The sequence below is a fragment of the Pseudophryne corroboree genome, chromosome 12 (assembly GCF_028390025.1).
Source record: "Pseudophryne corroboree isolate aPseCor3 chromosome 12, aPseCor3.hap2, whole genome shotgun sequence".
NCBI lineage: Eukaryota > Metazoa > Chordata > Amphibia > Anura > Myobatrachidae > Pseudophryne > Pseudophryne corroboree.
The window spans coordinates 157,827,978-157,853,916 of NC_086455.1; the positions used below are offsets into that span (position 1 = coordinate 157,827,978).

At 47.3% G+C, this 25,939-nt stretch overlaps 1 protein-coding gene across 4 annotated transcripts in view; it reads right to left on the reverse strand.

Moving 5' to 3' along the window:
* CEP128 (centrosomal protein 128) overlaps positions 1-25,939 on the reverse strand; it is a 240,531-nt gene that overhangs the window by 17,386 nt on the left and 197,206 nt on the right. For all 4 annotated transcript variants that reach the window (XM_063948221.1, XM_063948219.1, XM_063948220.1 and 1 more), the window contains 4 exons: positions 18,153-18,202; positions 16,450-16,473; positions 10,355-10,432; positions 490-603 (listed from right to left, as the gene is read on the reverse strand). In XM_063948221.1, the coding sequence (XP_063804291.1) occupies positions 490-603; positions 10,355-10,432; positions 16,450-16,473; positions 18,153-18,202 (266 nt within the window). The remainder of the gene's footprint in view (positions 1-489; positions 604-10,354; positions 10,433-16,449; positions 16,474-18,152; positions 18,203-25,939) is intronic.

Below are 25,939 nucleotides of genomic sequence, written 5' to 3' on the forward strand. Positions count from 1 at the left end.
TGATTCATCGATCTATGGATGGACTGCCATTGGATGCGGTTAATCTGCTGCGGCAATATCACCTTGAAGGTGGAGGGTAACAGTCATTCATTTACCATTACAGTAACTGAACCTCTTACTCTGGGATTGGGTCATTTCTTTTACTCTGAGCGGTCATCACTATCATTTTATTTTAGTTTGTGGATTTTTAATTCCCTATGAATTTCTGATAGTCTAGTGATACCACTATAATGTGTAGTAATAAAATTATATTGATACTATAAGCGTATCTCAATTTATCTTCTATATATTCTATTTTTAATTTAATTGAGAGTTATATATAAAATGCATTTATATATATATATATATATATATATATATATATATATATATATATAAAATTAAATTTTTTAACCTGGAATAGAACTAGCGTTCACATTCTTGTTTTGTGTGCTTCCATCATATACAGTTTTCTCTATATAAATAATACAATGGTGACATTTAGATTACCCTGTACTCCTGGATTCTGCATTTGGAGTCTTCCAGCTGTTGCTGCAGGGAGCCGACGATCTCCCGGTATTGCGCATACCTTTCCTCCATCACCTCTCGTTGTAGATGGGAGTCCTATACACAACACAAGGCACGGAGTCAGATCTCTTTAGGATTCACCATTGCATACTGCACCCTGGCCGGGAGCATATTGTGGCTGATCCAGAGTCGCAATTCCACTTGTACTGGGGATATTCGCCCATACCAAGAACTGTACACATCTGTGCAGCCGCAGCACAACTATTCACAACTGTCATCACATGTGTACCGGCCCAATACTTGGTGCAAGAGATTGGTCTGGAATCAGAGGGAACGCAGCTTACCCCGCAATAGCATCTACATGCCCTCATTATCTGTAGCCTATGTTTCAATGGGCCCATTACCACGCAGTTATGTCTGTTCTACTGCAAATGTGACCGAGAAGCGTGCGGACCAAAGACGCCTGACGGAGCGTACACAGTGAGCGGCTCACCTATGGATCATACACAGTACTACAAAATGGCAAGATACATTTGTAAAACGCATTTGCGTACAACTCAGAATAGACTCCATTTGGTCTGAGAGTGACCAAATTCCTGTTTGTGAGATATCGTTTAAGTGACCCTCGAAGTTCTCTACTCTGATTGGGTGCTGCTGCCATGGGATGTCTGTGTGCGTTACTGCTTAGTAATTATATGGGGGAGGGGGGCATGACTGCACATCCTAATTCTAAACATAATAAGAGGTGCTACCTGCTGAGACTCGTAGTGCCACACAGAAAAAAAAGAGAAAATGCAGGTGCACACTGTAAGTAATAAGAACACTGCTAATCAGAACAATTATAAAAACTCAGCAATTTAACATGGCGTAAAATTGAGGTTCTTGGCATCGTTTTGGCCAAAAATGTGGGCAGTCTACATATTGAAATAGGCACTATGAATGGTAGGTCCTGGATAAATCTATATCATTCACATGGGTCCATCCTCATTTAGCCTCCATGAATAATGAGTTGCGGCAAACAGGGCAAATGAGAGCCAGCAGCTTCCGTGTGACTCGGCTAGCACTGATGGACACTGTAACATAGCATTTCATATGCAGATGCAGAATACACATGTCGCGTATAATTTGAATTAGTGTAGTCTGCTTGTGCTGCTTATTCGCAGACGTATCTTTGGGGCTAAAAAATTCAAAAAATGACGATCGGCATTAGTAAACGCGTTCGGGACTAGGCCCTAGTAGCAGGGCTGCTTAATGTGACTGCAGCAACAATGAGGGAGCACACTGTATGTGAGTATTAGGAATAGGTTTGGGATGTGGGGCCAAGTCGCTTCGGGGCATCATTATTGTAACACTCATTGTAACACTTAAATTGCTTTTTACTTACGTAACACTTTTTAACACATTCATTACTACTTCTCACCTATGTAGCACTTCACGCACTCAGCTACTACATCTAATTAATGTAACACTTTCTAACATAAATTGCCACTTCTTACTAGTGTGATGCCTTGGGGCGGTTGGGTTGTGCTGCCTCGGGAGGTCCCATGCTCTGGACTTAAACCTTAGAAATGTTTTTGCCCAAAATTATGCTATGAAACTCAATTTTACTCAATGTAAATTTGCAGCATTTATTATAATTGTTCTGATTAGCCGTGTACTTAGAGTGTGCCCCTGCATTTTCGCTTTTATATGCTTAGTAATTAGCATGCATACGTGTTATTCATTACCAACGCGTTTCACACAATTATCTGCCCTCATCAGCAGCTTCAGCACCACTTGTATTGCTGGTCAGTAATAATGCTGGCTTTCTCTAACAGCATGGCACTGACTTCTAATACCTAGACATATCACTTAATGGTCTGTACGCAACGAGACACCTGTAGCTGGTTCATGGCTGCTCTGTCACCCCGATGACCCTTCCTACAGCCCCCTCGCTCCATCTAGATGCAGAGACACATCTACTACACCGGTATCCATGAAATATCACAATTTATCCACAAAATGTTTTCCGGCATTGGCATAAAATAATAGCACGAGCGGAATGCTGTATTTGAGCGATGCTGAAACAGATTTTTCCTCTATATAAAGGATTCTCTGCATATTGGCTCCAGTTCTTGCACAATTAATATAGGCCAGAGCATGATCCTCTGCTAGTCACGGTTAAATCTGTACAAAGCTTTCCCCGTCTTTTGTGATACACAAAGCGTAACCATGACGCCACACCTGTTTCCCATTCCCATCACTCGGCTCACATACCAACATATGGGACAGGGTTTTCTTTTTTTATCCCTTTAATTGTGCCGATAAAACAAATCCTTGTAGGATAATACTACCAGAGAACATAAGCATGACCGAAATGTTCTTCCTATCAATATCCGGAGCCCATACTAAACCCACGTTAGTAAGATCTGAGCAACCTAGCTCACTGTGCTTATATTCCCGTATACAATGATCTGGCTCTCTTTTGTAGAATGGTCCGCCTCACAAATATGGAAGAAATGTCAAAATGCAGCGAGCTAATTCCATGGAAAAAAGAAAAAAAGTGTGAGACGTGAGTGAATGGAACAATGCATTTCTCATGGCTGTGTCCGTGCGTTCCCATCAGGCTCCACAGGACCCAATTGTGGCTGTAAGGTCTGAGCGGCACTATAGCCCAGCGCTGACACGGCGGCCTAAAGAATGGGACTCATTCATGCCAGCTCCATTCAGATCATTTTCTCAAGGTCGCTCCGTACAGTATTTCTCCCTGTGTTCCCTTACACCGGAATATTTCCTTACATCTGTGAATACAAATGTCCTAGGGGGGGCTATTCATTACAAATGCGCCTTCCTGCCCGTTTCTCAGCTCTTACGGTCCAGAGATTAAAGGTAACACTCCCCACATTCTTGGGTTCTCTCTTGTAGAGCAAACATTTGTCACCCATGACAAAACCTTCATGTGCCCCTGACAGTTTATTAGGACAGAGCGCGGATTCTGCCACTGACTTGTACAGGAGACGCAGGTTCCTGCTGTTCATATCTGCATCATTTGTGTATGGGTAGAAGAGGAGGCCTATCCCATACGGAGAGGACGATTAGCTGTACTGGATTATACATATAAGTATCAGCTTCCGCCAGATCAGGGACTCAGAAACAAATACACTATGTACTCGTTAGAGGAATGCAGAAAATGATCCCCCGGATTATTAGCACATACCATCAGAAGGTATTTTATACTGACCATAGTATTAACAGCCATAAATGTATCTGCCACCGATAGTGCTGGGGATTTGCAGCGTGGGTTTAATGCCAATTACAGCATAATCTGGGGCTTCAGTTACCTCTAATGGCTATTTATTTGTCCGGTTAGTACTTTGGGGGGAGATGAATCAAAATTTCAAAAGGAGGACAAGCAGATAAGTTGCTCCTATCAACCAATCCGCTTCTGTCCCTCATTTATCATTCTCAAAAACAAAATAAAGGTAGAATCTGATGCTATGGACGACTCCTTTAATGTAACACATTCATAGTAAGTTTGGTTTGCAAATGAAGTGATGCTGCTACTGCTGTGCAGAGTCTTATGTGCGACAAGATTTACACACACTGTTTAGAACTGTCCCTGCGTCAGCTTATGTTAATACTAGATTTAAAGACCTGTCCTTCACTGGGTCACAAACTTGTGTCCATTGTTGTCCGTGTTTTCCCTGTCTCTCATTCTCCCTCACTTTTATTATACCATCGGTTTATGACTCTGCCCCCCCACCCCACCCCCGCTTTTCTCTAACCATCCATTTTTCCCTGTTCCTCTCTCACCCTTTATTACACCACCTGTTTATCTCTCTGCACCCCCCCCCCACCTCGCGTCTCTCTAACGCCCCCTCTTGCCCTGTGTCTCTCCCTTTCCACCATCTCTCTGTGCACTTCCTTCTAACCACCATTGAAGCCAAAATAAGAATTTACTTACCGATAATTCTATTTCTCGTAGTCCGTAGTGGATGCTGGGGACTCCGTAAGGACCATGGGGAATAGCGGCTCCGCAGGAGACTGGGCACAAAAGTAAAGCTTTAGGACTACCTGGTGTGCACTGGCTCCTCCCCCTATGACCCTCCTCCAAGCCTCAGTTAGGATACTGTGCCCGGACGAGCGTACACAATAAGGAAGGATTTTGAATCCCGGGTAAGACTCATACCAGCCACACCAATCACACCGTACAACTCGTGATCTAAACCCAGTTAACAGCATGATAACAGAGGAGCCTCTAGAAAAGATGGCTCACTACAGCAATAACCCGATTTTTGGTAACAATAACTATGTACCAGTATTGCAGACAATCCGCACTTGGGATGGGCGCCCAGCATCCACTACGGACTACGAGAAATAGAATTATCGGTAAGTAAATTCTTATTTTCTCTGACGTCCTAGTGGATGCTGGGGACTCCGTAAGGACCATGGGGATTATACCAAAGCTCCCCAACGGGCGGGAGAGTGCGGATGACTCTGCAGCACCAAATGAGAGAACTCCAGGTCCTCCTCAGCCAGGGTATCAAATTTGTAGAATTTTACAAACGTATTTGCTCCTGACCAAGTAGCTGCTCGGCAAAGTTGTAAAGCCGAGACCCCTCGGGCAGCCGCCCAAGATGAGCCCACCTCCCTTGTGGAGTGGGCATTTACAGATTTTTGGCTGTGGCAGGCCTGCCACAGAATGTGCAAGCTGAATTGTACTACAAATCCAACGAGCAATAGTCTGCTTAGAAGCAGGAGCACCCAGCTTGTTGGGTGCATACAGGATAAACAGCGAGTCAGATTTTCTGACTCCAGCCGTCCTGGAAACATATATTTTCAGGGCCCTGACAACGTCTAGCAACTTGGAGTCCTCCAAGTCCCTAGTAGCCGCAGGCACCACCATAGGTTGGTTCAGGTGAAACGCTGAAACCACCTTAGGGAGAAACTGAGGACGAGTCCTCAATTCCGCCCTGTCCGAATGGAAAATCAGATAAGGGCTTTTACAGGATAAAGCCGCCAATTCTGACACGCGCCTGGCCCAGGCCAGGGCCAACAGCATGACCACCTTCCATGTGAGATATTTTAACTCCACAGATTTAAGTGGTTCAACCCAATGTGACTTTTGGAACCCAAAAACTACATTGAGATCCCAAGGTGCCACTGGAGGCACAAAAGGAGGCTGTATATACAGTACCCCTTTTACAAACGTCTGAACTTCAGGGACTGAAGCTAGTTCTTTTTGGAAGAAAATTGACAGGGCCGAAATTTGAACCTTAATGGACCCCAATTTCAGGCCCATAGACACTCCTGTTTGCAGGAAATGTAGGAATCGACCCAGTTGAAATTCCTCCGTCGGGCCTTACTGGCCTCGCACCACGCAACCTATTTTCGCCAAATGCGGTGATAATGTTTTGCGGTTACATCCTTCCTGGCTTTGATCAGGATAGGGATGACTTCATCCGGAATGCCTTTTTCCTTCAGGATCCGGCGTTCAACCGCCATGCCTTCAAACGCAGCCGCGGTAAGTCTTGGAACAGACAGGGTCCTTGCTGGAGCAGGTCCCTTCTTAGAGGTAGAGGCCACGGATCCTCCGTGAGCATCTCTTGAAGTTCCGGTTACCAAGTCCTTCTTGGCCAATCCGGAGCCACGAATATAGTGCTTACTCCTCTCCATCTTATAATTCTCAGTACCTTGTGTATGAGAGGCAGAGGATGGAACACATACACTGACCGGTACACCCACGGTGTTACCAGAGCGTCTGCTGAGGAAGTCTGCTTCCCAGTTGTCCATTCCCGGAATGAACACTGCTGACAGTGCTATCACATGATTTTCCGCCCAGCGAAGAATCCTTGCAGCTTCTGCCGTTGCCCTCCTGCTTCTTGTGCCACCCTGTCTGTTTACGTGGGTGACTGCCGTGATGTTGTCCGACTGGATCAACACCGGCTGACCTTGAAGCAGAGGTCTTGCTAAGCTTAGAGCATTGTAAATGGCCCTTAGCTTCAGGATATTTATGTGAAGTGATGTCTCCAGGCTTGACCATAAGCCCTGGAAATTCCTTCCCTGTGTGACTGCTCCCCAGCCTCGCAGGCTGGCATCCGTGGTCACCAGGACCCAGTCCTGAATGCCGAATCTGCGGCCCTCTAGAAGATGAGCACTCTGCAACCACCACAGGAGGGACACCCTTGTCCTTGGTGACAGGGTTACCCGCTGATGCATCTGAAGATGCGACCCGGACCATTTGTCCAGCAGGTCCCACTGGAAAGTTCTTGCGTGGAATCTGCCAAATGGGATTGCTTCGTAGGAAGCCACCATTTTTCCCAGAACCCTTGTGCATTGATGCACTGAGACTTGGCTCGGTTTTAGGAGGTTCCTGACTAGCTCGGATAACTCCCTGGCTTTCACCTCCGGGAGAAACACCTTTTTCTGGACTGTGTCCAGGATCATCCCTAGGAACAGAAGACGAGTCGTCGGAACCAGCTGCGATTTTGGAATATTGAGAATCCAACCGTGCTGCCGCAACACTACCTGAGATAGTGCTACACCGACCTCCAACTGTTCTCTGGATCTTACCCTTATCAGGAGATCGTCCAAGTAAGGGATAACTAAAACTCCCTTCCTTCGAAGGAGTATCATCATTTCGGCCGTTACCTTGGTAAAGACCCGGGGTGCCGTGGACCATCCAAACGGCAGCGTCTGAAACTGATAGTGACAGTTCTGTACCACAAACCTGAGGTACCCTTGGTGAGAAGGGTAAATTGGGACATGAAGGTAAGCATCCTTGATGTCCCGAGACATCATGTAGTCCCCTTCTTCCAGGTTCGCAATCACTGCTCTGAGTGACTCCATCTTGAATTTGAACCTCCGTATGTAAGTGTTCAAAGATTTTAGATTTAGAATCGGTCTCACCGAGCCGTCCGGCTTCGGTACCACAACCGTGTGGAATAATACCCCGTTCCCTGTTGCAGGAGGGGTACCTTGATTATCACCTGCTGGGAATACAGCTTGTGAATGGCTTCCAAAACTGCCTCCCTGTCAGAGGGAGACGTCGGTAAAGCCGACTTTAGGAAAACGGCGAGGGGGAGACGTCTCGAATTCCAATTTGTACCCCTGAGATATCACCTGAAGGATCCAGGGGTCTACTTGCGAGTGAGCCCACTGCGCGCTGAAATTCATTGAGACGGGCCCCCACCGTGCCTGAGTCTGCTTGTAAAGCCCCAGCGTCATGCGGAGGGCTTGGCAGAGGCGGGAGAGGGCTTCTGTTCCTGGGAACTGGCTGATTTCTGCAGCCTTTTTCCTCTCCCTCTGTCACGGGGCAGAAATGAGGAACCTTTTGCCGCTTGCCCTTCTGGGAACGAAAGGACTGCGCCTGATAATACGGCGTCTTCTTATGTTGAGAGGCGACCTGGGGTACAAACGTGGATTTCCCAGCTGTTGCCGTGGCCACCAGGTCTGAAAGACCGACCCCAAATAACTCCTCCCCTTTATAAGGCAATACTTCCAAATGCCGTTTGGAATCCGCATCACCTGACCACTGTCGTGTCCATAACCCTCTTCTGGCAGAAATGGACAACGCACTTACACTTGATGCCAGTCGGCAAATATTCCGCTGTGCATCACGCATATATAGAAATGCATCTTTTAAATGCTCTATAGGCAATAATATACTGTCCCTATCTAGGGTATCAATATTTTCAGTCAGGGAATCCGACCACGCCAGGCGATTGCTGGTCGCAGTATAACACCAGTATGTGTGTAAATACATTTTAGGATACCCTCCTGCTTTCTATCAGCAGGATCCTTAAGGGCGGCCATCTCAGGAGAGGGTAGAGCCCTTGTTCTTACAAGCGTGTGAGCGCTTTACCCACCCTAGGGGGTGTTTCCCAACGCACCCTAACCTCTGGCGGGAAAGGATATAATGCCAATAACATTTTAGAAATTATCAGTTGTTATCGGGGGAAACCCACGCATCATCACACACCTCATTTAATTTCTCAGATTCAGGAAAACTACAGGTAGTTTTTCCTCACCGAACATAATACCCCTTTTTGGTGGTACTCGTATTATCAGAAATGTGTAAAACATTTTTCATTGCCTCAATCATGTAACGTGTGGCCCTACTGGAAGTCACATTTGTCTCTTCACCGTCGACACTGGAGTCAGTATCCGTGTCGGCGTCTGTATCTGCCATCTGAGGTAACGGGCGCTTTAGAGCCCCTGACGGCCTATGAGACGTCTGGACAGGCACAAGCTGAGTAGCCGGCTGTCTCATGTCAACCACTGTCTTTTATACAGAGCTGACACTGTCACGTAATTCCTTCCAACAGTTCATCCACTCAGGTGTCGACCCCCTAGGGGGTGACATCACTATTACAGGCAATTTGCTCCGTCTCCACATCATTTTCTTCCTCATACATGTCGACACAAACGTACCGACACACAGCACACACACGGGGAATGCTCTGATAGAGGACAGGACCCCACTAGCCCTTTGGGGAGACAGAGGGAGAGTTTTCCAGCACACACCAGAGCGCTATATATATACAGGGATAACCTTATATAAGTGTTTTTCCCCTTATAGCTGCTGTATTTTTAATACTGCGCCTAATTAGTGCCCCCCTCTCTTTTTTAACCCTTTCTGTAGTGTAGTGACTGCAGGGGAGAGCCAGGGAGCTTCCCTCCAACGGAGCTGTGAGGGAAAATGGCGCCAGTGTGCTGAGGAGATAGGCTCCGCCCCCTTCTCGGCGGCCTTATCTCCCGTTTTTCTGTGTATTCTGGCAGGGGTTAAAATTCATCCATATAGCCCTGGGGGCTATATGTGATGTATTTTCGCCAGCCAAGGTGTTTTTATTGCTGCTCAGGGCGCACCCCCCCTAGCGCCCTGCACCTTCAGTGACCGAAGTGTGAAGTGTGCTGAGGAGCAATGGCGCACAGCTGCAGTGCTGTGCGCTACCTTGGTGAAGACAGGATGTCTTCTGCCGCCGATTTTCCGGACCTCTTCTTGCTTCTGGCTCTGTAAGGGGGCCGGCGGCGCGGCTCTGGGACCGTACTCCATGGCTGGGCCTGTGTTCGATCCCTCTGGAGCTAATGGTGTCCAGTAGCCTAAGAAGCCCAATCCACTCTGCACGCAGGTGAGTTCGCTTCTTCTCCCCTTAGTCCCTCGATGCAGTGAGCCTGTTGCCAGCAGGTCTCACTGAAAATAAAAAACCTAAAACTAAACTTTTCACTAAGCAGCTCAGGAGAGCCACCTAGTGTGCACCCTTCTCGTTCGGGCACAAAAATCTAACTGAGGCTTGGAGGAGGGTCATAGGGGGAGGAGCCAGTGCACACCAGGTAGTCCTAAAGCTTTACTTTTGTGCCCAGACTACTGCGGAGCCACTATTCCCCATGGTCCTTACGGAGTCCCCAGCATCCACTAGGACGTCAGAGAAATGTGTAATATTAAGGAGGTAGGGGGACTGGGAAGCTGTGCTGACAGGTGGGTACAGACCTTCATACTGCCCAGTGCTCTGCCCTGAAGATTCCAGTGGGGGTGGGAGTGGGGCGCTCTTCTGTTCCACGTTGGGGGGGGTGTTCTGTCCTCCCTGAGCTCACCTTTCAGGTGGTTACACTGCAGTTGCAGACTGTTTAGAACCAATGTACTTGTGTGCTGGAGATTCTAGCGGGCGTGCCTCACCCTCCCTCCCCTGGTTAGTCTTCAGCGTTCAACTATTTTATAGCATGCTTTCCGCCATAAAGGAGCAACCAGTAATATGGAAATGAAGAAGATTGAACACCTCCTTTGGACATTGGCTATATGTAAACGTTCATGCTGAGAAGATGGCAGCGACTGTGTACATAGGTGATGGGAAATCTCTTATATACTCACACTTAGATCCTTCATATCGTCCAACAGGCCGAGCTTCTCCGGCACAGACTCCAGATGATCCAGCGCCATCCGTGTACTCTGTCAAATCATAAACCAGGAGAAGGGAATTAATGCCCCTTCCTACCTACACGCTCACATCACGTGCATCATGTGACGGGGTATAAGTGCAGATAGATGAGCAACACGTTACTCCTGCACATCAGCTGCCCGGGTGGACATCTGTAACCAGTAAACGAGGATCTGGGTAAGAGGTGAGCTCGGTGATAGGTATCACTGCTGGGACGTACCTGTATCTATTCCCAGAATGCTAGCACACTGCTAAATTTACCAATTATCTCAGCTCTATAGGATCGGCAATTCATTGAAAAACCAATTTCCCTGAATATGCTGCAATTGAAACAGAACCGCTACATGATTTATAGTAATTGTATAGATACAAATGTCCTGGGTATTGCAGTGCAAGTAAATGGGATATAAGCAGCAATGCTCCATGAAAAGGTGTATTGCCGGGACAATTATATATATTATATATACATTTTATCTAGCCTGTGCTGCATCAAAAAAGAATGTTCCAAACCCGTAAAACATGTGAAATGAGTAGAAGTCTAGAGAGCACTTTGTACATGTAATATAGGGGGTCATTCCGAGTTGATCGCTAGATAAAAATGTTCGCAGCGATTAAATGAAAAAGCGGCACTTCTGCGCATGCGGTGCAATGCGCACGCGTGACGTACTTTCACAACAGCCGATGTAGTTTTACAAAAGATCTAGCGAGGCTTTTCATTCGCAATGTCTGCCACAGAGTGATTGACATGAAGTGGGCGTTTCTGGGTGTCAACTGACCGTTTTCAGGGAGTGTTCGGAAAAACGCAGGCGTGGCTGGGCGAACGCAGGGCGTGTTTGTGACGTCAAATCAGGAACTGAATGGTGTGAAGTGATCGCAAGCGCTGAGTAGGTCTGGAGCTACTCTGAAAATGCACAATTTATTTTTGTAGCCGCTCTGCGATCCTTTCGTTCGCACTTCTGCTAAGCGAAGATACAGTACCCTCCCAGTGGGAGGCGGCATAGCGTTTGCATGGCTGCTAAAAACTGCTAGCGAGCGATCAACTCGGAATGACCCCCATAGTCGTGTTACTGATCAGAGTTCTGTGGCGTAAGATACAGCGCCCGGCCCTCGCTGACGGCTATCTCGATAACTGGGCTTATTTAGGAATTCCCAATCTTAGTTTTTGTTTTAGAAATATGAGGCCGCTTTCTGGATGTATTCTGTGCAGTATTGTATTCATCCACTTATGTGAACAGAGACCAGCAGCAACAGTGATTGAGTAATGACATTGTACCAAGTGAGAGGTGGGGCTCAGGGACCAGCTAATTAATTATAATTACTTCTTTCCTTTAATACAAAGCGCGGCCTCCCAGAATATACAGCATTGTTCCGCAAGGATTTCCCTGCAACGCCGTGCAATCTCTCTGCAGCGTCACCTATCCACCAGTTTAAATGACTGCTGCGATGGCTTTGTGTGGTAGGGAGTCCGGAGAGGCGACTTCTAGATAAGTCAGATTCACACTCCTCACTCGTCTTAACACGTGTAGTGCATGACGGCTGAGTGACAAGCCAGAGACAACAAAGGCTGGAAGCGCTTCACTATTCTTCCCGCGGAACAGAGCTGCTGCCTCTATGTGACCCACATTATAACAAGCGGTGACCTGGGACCATTTACAGGGTCTGCCCCGGCTCCTTCCTGTCATCTGCTGCACGCACTGTACAGTGCGCCCTATACCTGCAGGAACAAGCCATCTGGCAGTGATACACACACCCCTTCCCCAATCACATCACCAATCGTCTGTTCCACTGTATGGGTCTCATTATCCACACTGACTGTATTACATTGTGTATTAACATGGGAATCAGAAGACAGGAAGGGCCATAGACCATACATACAATATACCACCAGAGGAGCAGAACTAGCTCTAGGATAATCTCTCTGCCATACACTGCAGCATGGCACTTACAGATATTCCTCATCACACACTCACACCTTCAGTGTGACCCAATCAGAGCTGCTGTTCCCTAATTATACACCAAACGGGCAGGAGAATATACAGATCAGCAGTCTAGCAGCAGATAAGACCCTTAGGGGTACATTTACTAAGCAGTGATAAGAGCAGAGAAGTGAGCCAGTGGAGGTTTCCCCATCAACCAATCAGCAGCTCTGTATCATTTTATAGTATGTAAATTATAGATGTTACTTCAGTGCTGATTGGTTGCTATGGGGAACTTCTCCACTGGCTCATTTCTCCGCTCTCATCACTGCTTAGTAAATGTATCCCTTAGACCAGAGCCATCAGAACAGCGGCGCTTGTTGTCTGCCTGACGCAAGCTAGGAGGTGGGACCCACGCCATCACCGACTATAGCATCTCTGTACAAACCACCTCTGTGGTGGGATCTGACAAATCACAACTTCTCTTACCAGTGGGATGAGCACATGTTCCGTGTCTAGGGGCCCCTGGTGTGAGGGTATGGTGGCCTTAGCTACAAGTTAATGCCTAGGTAAATGGAATTACAGATTAGCTGTTCTAGGTGTGTCTCGTCACCTGCCCAAGTCTCATTTGTGATGGGAAACACCACTTTCTACAAATGACTGATGGGTGAGGACGTAACATGATGTAGTGGCCTCATTACAGCCTATTTCCGGGATTCTTGTCCACCTTATGACATCTCCCCTACGTTATGAGTCCCAGCTAGTACCAGAAGCAGTGACCTACTATAATGTACAGAGCAGAATGAGTCCACCTAGCAGGTCTCAGCTATACGGGAACACGTGAGTCCATGACACACAGCAGCAGCGGGCATGTAAGTGGTACTCTGTCATCAGGAGTCTCCATGTATTCGTCCCCCAGAGTTGCATTACGGATCCAGAGTCCTTGGGTACTGACTGCCCACCTCATATGGCGCTAAGCTACGGGACGGTGTGTTATGGTGCAGTATGCAGGCTCACATCCCGGTAACACATGGCTGGGCATTGCCCCCACAGAGTTCTCCGCACTGAGGGTCTGCGGGATGTACACAGGTACGCGCAGCACGATTTTGTGACTCTTCAGCTAATCTTCCCGGTTTTATGATCTACGCCCTTGTATATCATTTACACAAGACTGTCATGAAGTTGGGGGGTGTGATAGTACACACCCATGACCGTACAGGGACACTTCATGTTGTGATGTGTAATGCATCAGAGCCCTGCAGCTACACCTTATGTATGATTCACCCGTCAAATCCAGAATAAACTGGCATTCAACCTGCTCTGCTTTAATTAGCGTAGTCTGGAGGTTGACCAATTTTCCTGGTTAAGAGAAAACAATTTGTAGTTTAAAAAAAACAGCTTCGTGGTCATTTCCGCCAGTGGAAATCGCAGCAGAGGGCAGCTGCGGCGGTGCTGAATGCGCAGCAGAGGGTAGCTCCGGCGTCGGTGCGGCAGAGCGTGGCTGGGCGCTGCTGCACTGTGTGCGGTGTACAGGCTGCATGATAACAGAGCCGGAGCTGCAGACAGCTTCCTCACTGACCAGAAGTAGAATCCTCTGGAAACAGAGCCGAGATGGGAGATAAAGCGCCCAATCACAGAGCTGTCACCAGCGCACGATGAGACTTTAATAATTCCCTGCTCTTTCTGTCCTTTCAGCAGATCAGATTTTTGTCAGGCAGTTTGTTACTTTAGATACCAAGTGTCAAAGCGACTTAACACTTCATCCGTCAGCTGCTTCCTGTCTGCCAAGGAACAAAGGAATTAAAGGACGTTGTCGCCTTACTTCATGTCCAGAACAGGTATCGGGGTGCCACAAACCCGCTCGGTATAGAACTGGCCTCACACTTGGGGAACAGATTGTGCAGGGAAGGATGCTGTCCTTTATCCATCATAAAGGTTCAAGAAGACTGACAGAATAATACACGTTAGACCACAAGGGGCCACGTGTCAGGATGGAATGCCCAAGACTAATATTCTAAAGACTGCACCCAGGGAAGAATAGGAATTATTAGGAAATCACTGACACGTGGGCCAACATCACACAAGGTGACTCCCTGGCTCGTCTCACTTCTGAAAGGTGCTGCTCAGTGGTTAAGAGCTCTGATATAGGGCCTAATTCAGACCTGTTCGCTCCTCTGCAGCGGTCTGCCATCAGATAGCCGTCGCCCATAGAGAGTGAAAACCCGCCCCGTGCAAGTGTGTGAATGCATGTGTACGCCGTGCGCAAACTTTGCCAGCTGCAAATCCGTTCGCAGCTCACTGACTATCGAATGATGTTTCCAGTCTGTGCGTAGCCCAGGACCTATTCCTACAGTGCCATACAAACAGGCTGATCGGGGCCGGAGCGGACGTCACACACCCGCCCTGAAAACGCTTGGGAACGCCTGCGTTTTTCCTGACACTCCCAGAAAATGGCCAGTTACCACCCACAAACGCCCGCTTCCTGTCACTCACCTTTCGTGCGCCTAGCAATCTAAATTTTTCGCACCATTCTGTTGCTGTTTGGGCTCGCGGCTGCGCTTTGCGGTGCATATGCATGCGCAGTCATTCGATAATCGGCCGCTGTGTGATTTCGCACAACAGCAATCAGGTAGGTCTATATTAGGCCCATAGTTATGACATTGAGAGGTGATGAAGACCGCTGTACTGCGTAGGTAACAATTTTTTGGTATGTCACGGCATGAGATTCACATGCATCATGGGGGTCATTCCCAGTTGATCGCTCGCTAGAAGTTTTTAGCGGCCGTGCAAACGCTATGCCGCCGCCCACTGGGAGTGTATTTTAGCTTAGCAGAAGTACGAACGGTTGGATCGCAGAGCGCATGCAAAAAATTTTTTGTGTAGTTTCAAGAGTAGCTCAAAACCTACTCAGCGCTTGCGATCAATTCAGCCTATTCAGTTACGGATTTGACGTCACACACCCACCCAGCGTTCGCCCAGCCACGCCTGCGTTTTTTCTGGCACGCTTGCGTTTTCCCAAACACTCCCTTAAAACAGTCAGTTGCCACCCAGAAACGCCCACTTCATGTCAATCACTCTGCGGCAACCAGTGCGACTGAAATGCATCGCTAGACCTTGTGCAAAAGTACATCATTCGTTGTGCCCGTACGTCGCACGTGCGCATTGCGCCGCATGCGCAGAACTGCCGTTTTTTTAGCCTGATCGCTGCGCTGCGAACAAATGCAGCTAGCGATCAACTCGGAATGACCCCACATATACAGAACAATACAGTAAGTACCCTCAAACAAATCTCTAAGCCTGTCCTTGCCAGCTACAGATAATTAATGTTCCGATGCCATTTGCTGACCCCACAGGGACATACCTTTTCCTGAAGCGTGTAAATATTCCGTAATGTAACGAGGCGTCACACTAAATTTAAATCTCAGAAATAATGGAAGGACTCGTGTTACACCTGAGCCTCTGCACTTCACTACCTTACAGCACAGAATCGTGCAACGAGTATCTGCCAATAAACAATAAGTGTCCCGGCGCTTACTATGGTATCTCCAAGTTGCGTCTATATTCTGAGCGCATATTATACACCGGAACATATACATTATAACTTCTGCACCCAGCGCACACAACTGCACTGCTACGTCCAAAGAGTTAACTTATCCAGCCAACACTGCGGTAAAATGAGCCTGCAGCAATAGGTGGTCACTGGGGACTAGATTGTATTACTTAATATACGATGTGTATGCAAATATTAATCTCTCCACTTATGTAAAACATAGAGGGAACCAATGTAACCATAAAACAGCAGCAGCGCCACAATAACACACTGATCCGTGCGGCTGCGAGTAGTCTGGCCGCGCTCCCAACCTCGTTCATTTGCACAAGTGCTGGGGTGGAAGTAGTATATTGCAGGGTATCGGTTACAGATGGCTCTTTCACAGCAGTGTAGAGTTTCAGCTTATACAGAAATGTTTTGCGGTGTTAAAGTACCTTTTTCCGCGCAGGGGAAATGCAGACACACATCTAAGGTACTTATTCCATTCATTTTTCCTAATTGTAGGGCAGAAAGTTCTTACGTATTACGTATTCCGCACTCAGATGATATCCAGACTACTCACCCGCTCTAGATCCACAATCCGGTCCTGTGAAAGAAACATGGAGACACATTAGAATAGGGCAGATTCTTTCCACAAACAGGGAAGCCATACAGAAATCCAGGGTAACGTTACGCCGCCCCTGCTTCCCGTAATACAGAATTGGAAACACTAGAGGTTTCATCGTGACTGAATGTTTGAGCAGAATTGTCTCCGTTAGACCATTGTTGCTCTGCAATTATAGGCATGGACAGAAACTAAAGCTTTTGGGAAAATAAAAAACCCACAAGACAATCACCTTCTCTCCTGCTGATCTTCTGACAAACATGTAATAAAAGTTCTGTAAAAATGACTTTATGCGGCTATTTTCATGTAGCCGCCAGTGTTCAGTGCCTGAAATAATTGCACTAAAATTACAGGATATTAAAAGAAATCCAAGATACTCGTTTCTTCAGTGTTGTAACATAGAAGGTCAATGCAACCCTGAATGTATAAGTTGGGACACTCTGATCTCTCATGAAGTAAGTCACTGCATCCTCCGCCAACCAGAAAGTAAATGTAATTCTACAAACATTCCGCGTTCTGAAGACATCAGATATTCTGCTGCATGTATTTCTTGAGCACACGTAACTGTGTATTGGGGGTTGGTATATTCTGTCCATATTCATCATGTCAACATTAACCACATCAAAATTTGTGTTGACACTAATGAAATGTCAACAAATTGTCCCGTATGGTCCAGTAGTGTTGTCTTGATTACTTCCTGCGGATCGGATCACTAATCCTAACCCTCCCCATAGTGTCTAACCTCCACACCCATAGTCTAACCTCCCCATCTGTAGCTTAACCCCCCTAGAGCCTAACCTTCGCCTCCCATATCCTAACCCGCTAGCATCTAACCTCCCCACCTGTAACCTAACCCCCCACATCATAGCCCTGCCCCTAGTGTCTAACTTTCCCATCTGTAGCCTAACCCTCCCCATACAGTCAAACCCTAACCTCCCCATCCGTAGCCTAACCCTCCCCATAGCATCTAACCTCCATAGCCTAACACTCCCCCTAGAGCCTAACCATAACCTCACATCCTGTAGTCTAACATTACCCATAGCCTAACCCTCCCCACCTGTAGCCTAACCCTCCGCATTGTGTATACCTTCCCCATTGCATCTGCACTCCCAACCCATAGGCTAATTGTCTCCACCTGTAGCCTAATCCTAACCATCCCCCTAGTGTCTAACGTTCCCAACCGTAACCCTCTCCCTAGTGTCTAACACTCTCCACCATTGCATAACCGCACCCTAGTGTCTGACCTCCCCACATGTAGCCTAACATCCCCCCCACCCCAGGTCTAACCTCCCAACCTCTCCACTTGAAGCCTAACCCACCCTCTAGTGTCTAACCTCTTGTGCCTATCCTGCCCTTTGTGTATCATAACCCCCCACCTCTGGTCCGTGCAGAATGTCAACATTTTGCATATGCAGTTATGTTTATTGTCGATATTTTATCTTTGTCCCATTACGGAGCCATCATCTTTAAAGGCCCACGTATCAGAAAATCCAGTCTTTAGATGTGCGTGACATTAATGCCTTAATCCCCTAAAACTGTGTAAGAGATTATGTAAAAAGCCATATGTTAATAAGTGATCAGCTATAATTTAGGGTACAGAACCTTCTATAGACTGAGGTCACATCGCGCCTGAGACACCAGAGAGGGCGTAAATCACTCACCTGAAGAAGCCACATTTCCTCATCTCTTCTACGGTTCTTTTCCAGTGCATCTGCAAACCACAAGAGAAGCGTTACCATTGTAGCCTCATGTTCCCTGTACCACCAGGTCCTGTATAGCAGGAAGTGTAATAAATTCATATCCAACATTTTCAAAAATCTTTAAAAGGTTCCAGCATTCCACATGAGAGTGACACAATCTGGCCGAGGCAGAGCTGCACATTTAACTAGCATTGCACATGCTTCAGAGCTCAGAGCACGCATCTATGACCCAGAGCGCATATCTATAGAGCGACAGCCACATTTATGGACCTGGAGCCGAGAGTGCGCATCTATGGGCCCAGAGCCGAGAGTGCGCATCTATAGGCCGAGAGACCCATTTATGGGCCCAGAGCCGAGCGCGTGCATCCATGGGAGCCGAGAGCGAGGATCCATGGACCCAGAGCCGAGAAAGCGCATCTATGGGCCCAGAGGCAAGAGCCCCATTTATGGACCTGGTGCATCCAAGGGCCCCGAGCCGAGACCGTGCATCTATGGGCCCAGATACCCATTTATGGACCTGGGGCCGAGAGCGCGCATCTATGGGCCGAGAGCGTGCATCTATAGGCCGAGATGCCCATTTATGATCCCAGAGCCGAGAGCGCCGCAGCTATGGGCCCAGAGCCGTGAGTGCCGCAGCTATGGGCCCAGAGCCGAGAGCGCGCAGCTATGGGCCCAGAGCCGAGAGCCCCATTTATGGGCCCAGAGCAGAGAGCGTGCATCTATAGGCCCAGAGCCCCATTTATGGACCCAGAGCCAAGAGTGTGCATCTATGAGCCCCATTTATGGACCCAGATCCAAGAGCGTGCATCCATAGGTCCACAGCCGAGAGCCCCATTTATGGACCCAGAGCTGAGAGCTAGCATCCGTGGGCTCAGAGGCAAGAGCGAGCAGTCATGGACCCAGAACAGAGAGCGCACATCTATGTACCCAGAGGCGAGAGTGTGCATCTATAGGCCCAGAGGCAAGAGAGCGCATCTATGGACCCATAGCCGAGACCACATCTATGGGCCCAGAGGTGAGAGTACGCATCTATGGGCCAAGAGGCGAGAGTGTGCATCCATAGGCCCAGAGGTGAGAGTACGCACCTATGGGCCAAGAGGCGAGAGTGTGCATCTATGGGCCCAGAGGCGAGAGTGTGCATCTATGGGCCCAGAGGCGAGAGTGTGCATCTATGGGCCCAGAGGTGAGAGTGTGCATCTATGGGCCAAGAGGCGAGAGTGTGCATCTATGGGCCCAGAGGCGAGAGTGTGCATCTATGGGCCCAGAGGTGAGAGTGTGCATCTATGGGCCAAGAGGCGAGAGTGTGCATCTATGGGCCAAGAGGCGAGAGTGTGCATCTATGGGCCAAGAGGAAAGAGTGCGCATCTATGGGCCCAGACGTAACTTGGTGGCTATATGGGTGTAATCGGGTATAACGGGGCGTTTGCACGCAGAGGTTCAGTGAGAGGGTGTGTAGAGAACTGTAGGCTTTGAAAAGAGCAGGCTGATTTCCCACATACCTTTATTGGAGGATACTATGGGGTACATTTACTAAGGTGGGTGTTTTGTTAGAACTGGTGATGTTGCTCATAGAAACCAATCAGATTCTACTGAACATTCATCTAGCTGCTTCTAGAAAATAATAGATTCTGATCGGTTGCTATGGGCAACATCACCAGTTATTTAAAAAAAAAAACCTCCCACCTTAGTAAATTGACCCCTAGGTATGAGGGTCTGAGATAAACATAGATCAGGACTGTTCTCTTCCACACGCTGCCATATTGCTTTTCTACCAGTTATAGGGTCCCACACACACGTGTGAAGACATTCAGGGTACACAGATGTGACATACAGCACTGTAAGAATAGAAGTATGGCACTCTGAATTACATAAATATTTATAATGCTACGTGAGACCCTCTGTAAATATAATATACTGGTCATGCGGAGAAGTCCTCTTGCAGTAATCATTCATGTATGCTGCTCAACAATGACCGTTTTATAATCTCCACACATTGCCCCGCACAGTGTCAGGAGCAAGTGGAGAGATTAAAGATGTGAGGGGACGCGGCCTAGCCCCACCACGAGGGGTAAGCGTACAGGCTGGCCAGCCGAGCCATGTAAGAGCATGCTGCAGCGTCGTGTATGTTACAGCCAGGCCAATCCCTGCGATAGCAATGGTGACTGGTGACCAGAACAAGAACTAAACAGGTTGTCCAATGTATTTACCTCTCTGTATAGGAAACCGCAGTGTGGAATTACAAAAAGGTTACCGTATGTACATGGGGTGTGTAATACGTTCCTATATGTGCAATGCGTAGTTAGACACAATCTGACTGACTCTGCCATACATTCATATACAGTATGCTTCCCTACACGTAACACAGCATAGAGACAGTGACACTTCCCTCAGGACGGCGTGCACGCAGATGTCGTTTCATATAAGATATATATTACATAATATTACACATAAACTTCCAACTTCAACCATACGATGAAACTATCTCCAGCGCCAATGACTATATGTTCCAAGATAAAATGCATCAGGTGCGACTATGTGCTTCTATCGTATCCACTAGCAACCGCTCCATAAATTCAATTTGGAATTTACGGCGACAGCTCTTTTAACCGAGGTCTAATAAGATTTCCTTGTAGATGAAAGTAGTTGTTTTTCCTCCTGATGTCAACACGAAAAGATCTCGTTTAGGGCGTTCTTTCTCTGTGAGAATTGTCCGGTTCAATCTGCAGATAGATGATTATTTCACTCAGCAGACGACCAGGAAATAATGGCTTTACAACAGAGATTCTTTCTTGGTCAGTTTCGTTACTACGGGATTAAGAAATTCTTCTAGCATCCGATATAGGGGGTGATTCCGAGTTGTTCGCTCGCAAGCTGCTTTTAGCAGCATTGCACACGCTAAGCCGCCGCCTACTGGGAGTGAATCTTAGCTTATCAAAATTGCAAACTAAAGATTCGCAATATAGCGAAAAGACTTCTCTGTGCAGTTTCTGAGTAGCTCGAGACTTACTCTGCCAGTGCGATCAGTTCAGTGCTTGTCGTTCCTGGTTTGACGTCACAAACACACCCAGCGTTCGCCCAGACAGTCCTCCGTTTCTCCAGCCACTCCCGCGTTTTTCCCAGAAACGGTAGCGTTTTTTCAAACACTCCCATAAAACGGCCAGTTTCCGCCCAGAAACACCCACTTCCTGTCAATCACATTACGATCTCCAGAACGAAGAAAAAACCTTGTAATGCCGTGAGTAAAATACCAAACTTTATAGCAAATTTACTTCGCGCAGTCGCAGTGCGAACATTGCGCATGCGCAATAAGCGGAAAGTCGCTGCGATGCGAAGAAAATTACAGAGCGAACAACTCGGAATGACCACCCTACTACGAACTGTGGGGGTTATTCAGGTCGCAACTGCAATAACCCTGGCTGTGGTGGCAGTGTACACGTGCAGTTCCCGCCCTGCTCGTGCGCTGGGAGCGCATTGGCTGCGAACGCCCCTGCGGTATTCGCAGGGCGGCAACGGAGCATTGCGGGGGTGGCAGCATTTTCAGGGTGACTGCGTGCTCTAACACGCAGCCGATACGATCAAAAAATGACGGCGGACCTCCTGCATATGCAGCCCAGCTGCAGGGGGTCGTCCACAGTTTCTGCAACCGCAATTAAATTGCGGCCGCAGCCACTGGGCAGGCCATTTAGCATGCTGGGCGGCCTTGCCCTGCGATGGGCGGCCCTCAGCATGTGAAAGAACGAATTTGCAATCCGTACTGAATAGCCCCCTATTTTCGTTTTCGGTCTCGTCATAATGGTAATACAATACTTCAATTTTAATTAAAGCGCTCCTCAAACAGACGTGTTGAGGGAATGATAGTTGCATTTATACTGGGTGAGTGCCGTGTATAGTCTCACACGGGCCGGCTCTGACCGTCACCACCCCTGTCCTCTGGCGGTTTGGCCTTCACCTTTTTACTTCCATTCCTGCTCAAGGTGAGTCGTATAGAAAACCGTAAAAAGTAGAATAACGTATAGAAAAACAAACATTTAAAATTAATGTAATGGGCCCTACACATTGAGCGATCCGCCGCCGAGCTGCCCGACAGCGGATACGGCCATCGGGCAACCTGGCGGCGGGGAAGGGGGCAGTGACAGGGGGAGTGAAGTTTCCCCCGTCACCCGGCTCCATAGAAGTGCAGGCAAATATGGACGAGATCCATATTGGCCTGCATGCACAGGCGATGGGGCACCAGCGATGAACGAGCGCGGGGCCGCGCATCGTTCATCGCTGGTGCCTCCACACTGAAAGATATGAACGAGATCGTTCATATCTTTCACTAATATCGCGCAGTGTGTAGGGCCCATTACTTTGAGGAAAAATTATTTTTTTAACATAAATGAAATAGGAACGTAAAAAAGTAAAAAAAAAAAGGAAAGAAATGTTATATTGTATCCTTAAACAGGGCGTACATCAATTTTTCTTGAGAAAATGTATCAACCTCTACATCAGTGGTTCCCAAACTTTTTTTAAACGGCACCCTAGAGTATCAGAATTTTTTTGGCGGCACCCCTAGGCCAAAAGTTTCTTACCGAGAAATTCAGATAAAATATTAAATTAAGTAGATTGTATTTAAATGTCATCCTTAGGTTATGTGGTGAGGGATTCACTTCTGTATGTCCACGTATTTTATGAGTGAAAGCCACCAGCACTGGATTTCCCCATCACATTTACCGGAAATAATTTGATTTGTTCCTGGACCACCAACCCAGGGCACCCCTGCAAGTGTTCTAAGGCACCCAGGATGCCACGGCACACAGTTTCAGAACCACTGCTCTACATAGTATAAAATAAAGTCCATCGTTGTGATGGGTGTGGATCATAGAGTCAACCAGACTTAGGTCGACAAAGTGTAGGTTGACCACTATTGGTCGACACAAGCATTAGGTCGACCTGTACAAGGTCGACACGAGTTTATTTTAATAAAAAAATTGGTGTTGTTTTCTTCGTACAGTGACTGGGAACCCCAACTAGTGCACCGTGTCCGCTCGCCATGCTTCAGGCGCGGTGCCTCGCTGCACTCAGCACAGGATATCGTTCCCAATCGTAGTCCACGTGGATCGGAAAGTATGAAAAAGTAATTTTTTAAAAAAAAAACCTCATGTCGACCTTTTGTCATGTCGACCTAGAGACCGGATACTGTTGTGATAGATTGCTCTCGGACTGAAATTTTTTCTTTGACTTATTTCACTAAAATCGGCACTGCTCGGCTCCCTTTTGTCATAGATTAATGTTTCATGCACCTAAAACTTTCCTCCACAAATGCTCTATAGAACTGCGAAAACTGCATCAAAACTCGTCCAGTGATTCTCCAGATTAGCCCAAACAGACAGATGCCTACCTGCGAAGAATATTTACCAAGTATTTGGTAAAGATACAGGCGCTGTAATAAAGCTGGTTCTCTAAAGCGCTGTTGGATAAGGTGATAGTCAGTCACCTCAAAACATATACGTGCAAACAAATGGAAACCAACTGCGCTAATACAAATGATCACAAATGATGTCTTAGCTGAAAAATTAATATCTGAATGTTTAATAAAAAATTCTTCTAAAATCAATCATAATCATATAACTGCACACATACACTTAAAATAACAACTGTATAGGCCAATTTCTGACCAATCATGAAACAACATGTACTTAAAATCAAGCCATATAAGCCAACCTCTCTTAGGGCAGTCTCTGTATAAAACCACTGGTATGCAACCACTGCCTGTTGTGATGAAATGAAGTCCTGCAGGACAAGCACAGTGTGGATTTTTATGACATCCAATTTGAAGATCAGATAGTTACCAAGTCCCTTGTGGTCTTTGTGCCGGGTATTCCACCTAGCGGGTATCCGGAGTATCCTCCTTGATCCAACGCAATAATACGGTGGTTCTCCCTTTTATTAATGTCCACAGAAGAAAGAGGGGACTGGAATCTCCCAGGATGTATAATGAGCAGAGTCCTGTAGAATTCTTGACGGTGCCCTGGTCAGAGATGACGCCTACCTGGGACTTTATTTTATACTATGAAGTGATATAGTATCCGCAATATAAGTCCACAAATCCTAACTTACAACGCATATTGCAGAGTATATTCAAATCTTGCATATTAGTATCCTGTTGCTCCCACATTTCCATACATAAACACCTAATGCAGTTATAACACATTGATCCAGCCATTAAATACATACAGTAGTATATCTGTTCCAGTATATGCAATGTCCCTAATATACAGCATAAACCCCTGGGCAGCCCTTGTACCGTCGCTGCAGAGAGTGACAGTATTTGCGTGACGCATGGATGTACAAATAATCGCATCGGGCTCCCATGATCCTACACTGCACATCGTCACCCCCCCCCCAAACCTGTGATTACATAGCCATGGAAGGGATGCATGCAGGTTGGGGTACCAATTTACAAAAGAACTGTTAGATAGCAGGGAAGGGCAACTAAATAAAAGGACGAACTGCTGTGAGCAAAGGCTGTCAAAAGGGGAGATAAAGGGGCTTTATGGTCACTATAAATATACAAATAAAAAGAAGGGGGCTAATAGTTAAGCTTAAGGTACCCAGGCCACACCGTGCAGCTGGAGGAAAAGGACTAAGACAGACAAAATTGCAGCGGCCCGATGAAGGGTACAGATTCCCTATCTGAGTATGGTGCCCTGTGTGAGTGCTACAGCATCTTCATACTCCTCCCAAAACTCCCATAAGACATAACATCTCTGTGCGTCCAGTTAGTCACACACACACACACCTTTCACGTTACCTCCCAGGCACCGCTCAGGAACCTCCTTTACATATCCGATACTGTGCGTCTACATTTGATCTGCGACTCCGCAGGAGAAAAAACTGTCCATTTGCTTGTATATCGGCATAGGGCACGACTCAGGCCCTTGTGTCTCCAGAGCCTCCACATCATTACATCAGACAGTAACCATCAGAACTGGTCCTGGAGAGTAGGGTATTTGTGGCCAATGTAGTTTTACATCAAGCAGAAACGCTGGGGTTCCGGGCTCAGTAACCGCACACTAAGGGGACGACTTATCACCATCCGCATCCTCAGATGAGGTGATAAAATAGACCCAATTCGCAATGCGATTATTGATTACATGGCACGGCTTGCAGCATGACTTCGCTGCACTGGGGGTCACGCAGCAGCGCAGGAGGACCCGATGACCGTCCGCACTCCCGGAGCAGCGATCACCAGCCCCTCGGGTGTAGGAGAGTATATATTACTCAGTGATCAGCTTGTGTATGCATCGGGCACACAGCTGATCACGCTGCCCAGTGCACAGCTTTCTCTGCCCAGGAGTACAGGATCCACAGTTAGCTGAGCTGGCTTTAATATCACTGGGCTCTCTGCTGTGGGGTTTTTTTTTTACAATTTTTGTTGTTTGTAATTTGAGCCGGGTCGCATCCCCCCCCCCCCCCAAAAAAAAAGTGAATTAAAGGGTTTAGAGCAGTTTTGCACAAAAACTGCTCCAAAAGTTGAAACTAAAATAATGTGAAAAGGGTGTGAAAACTTTACTATTACTACTATACTATTAGTAAAATTGTTTGTAAATATGTATGTTTGTGATAAACTTGGGAAGACTACGCCAGTCAGAAACCGCAAGATGGTATTCAGTCCCTCAGCACACTGCACCCACCTCCCCCCGTGCCGGCACTCATCTTTGCACAAGTGTTGCTGCATGTGCCTTACTGCCCCCTCTGTAAATCCA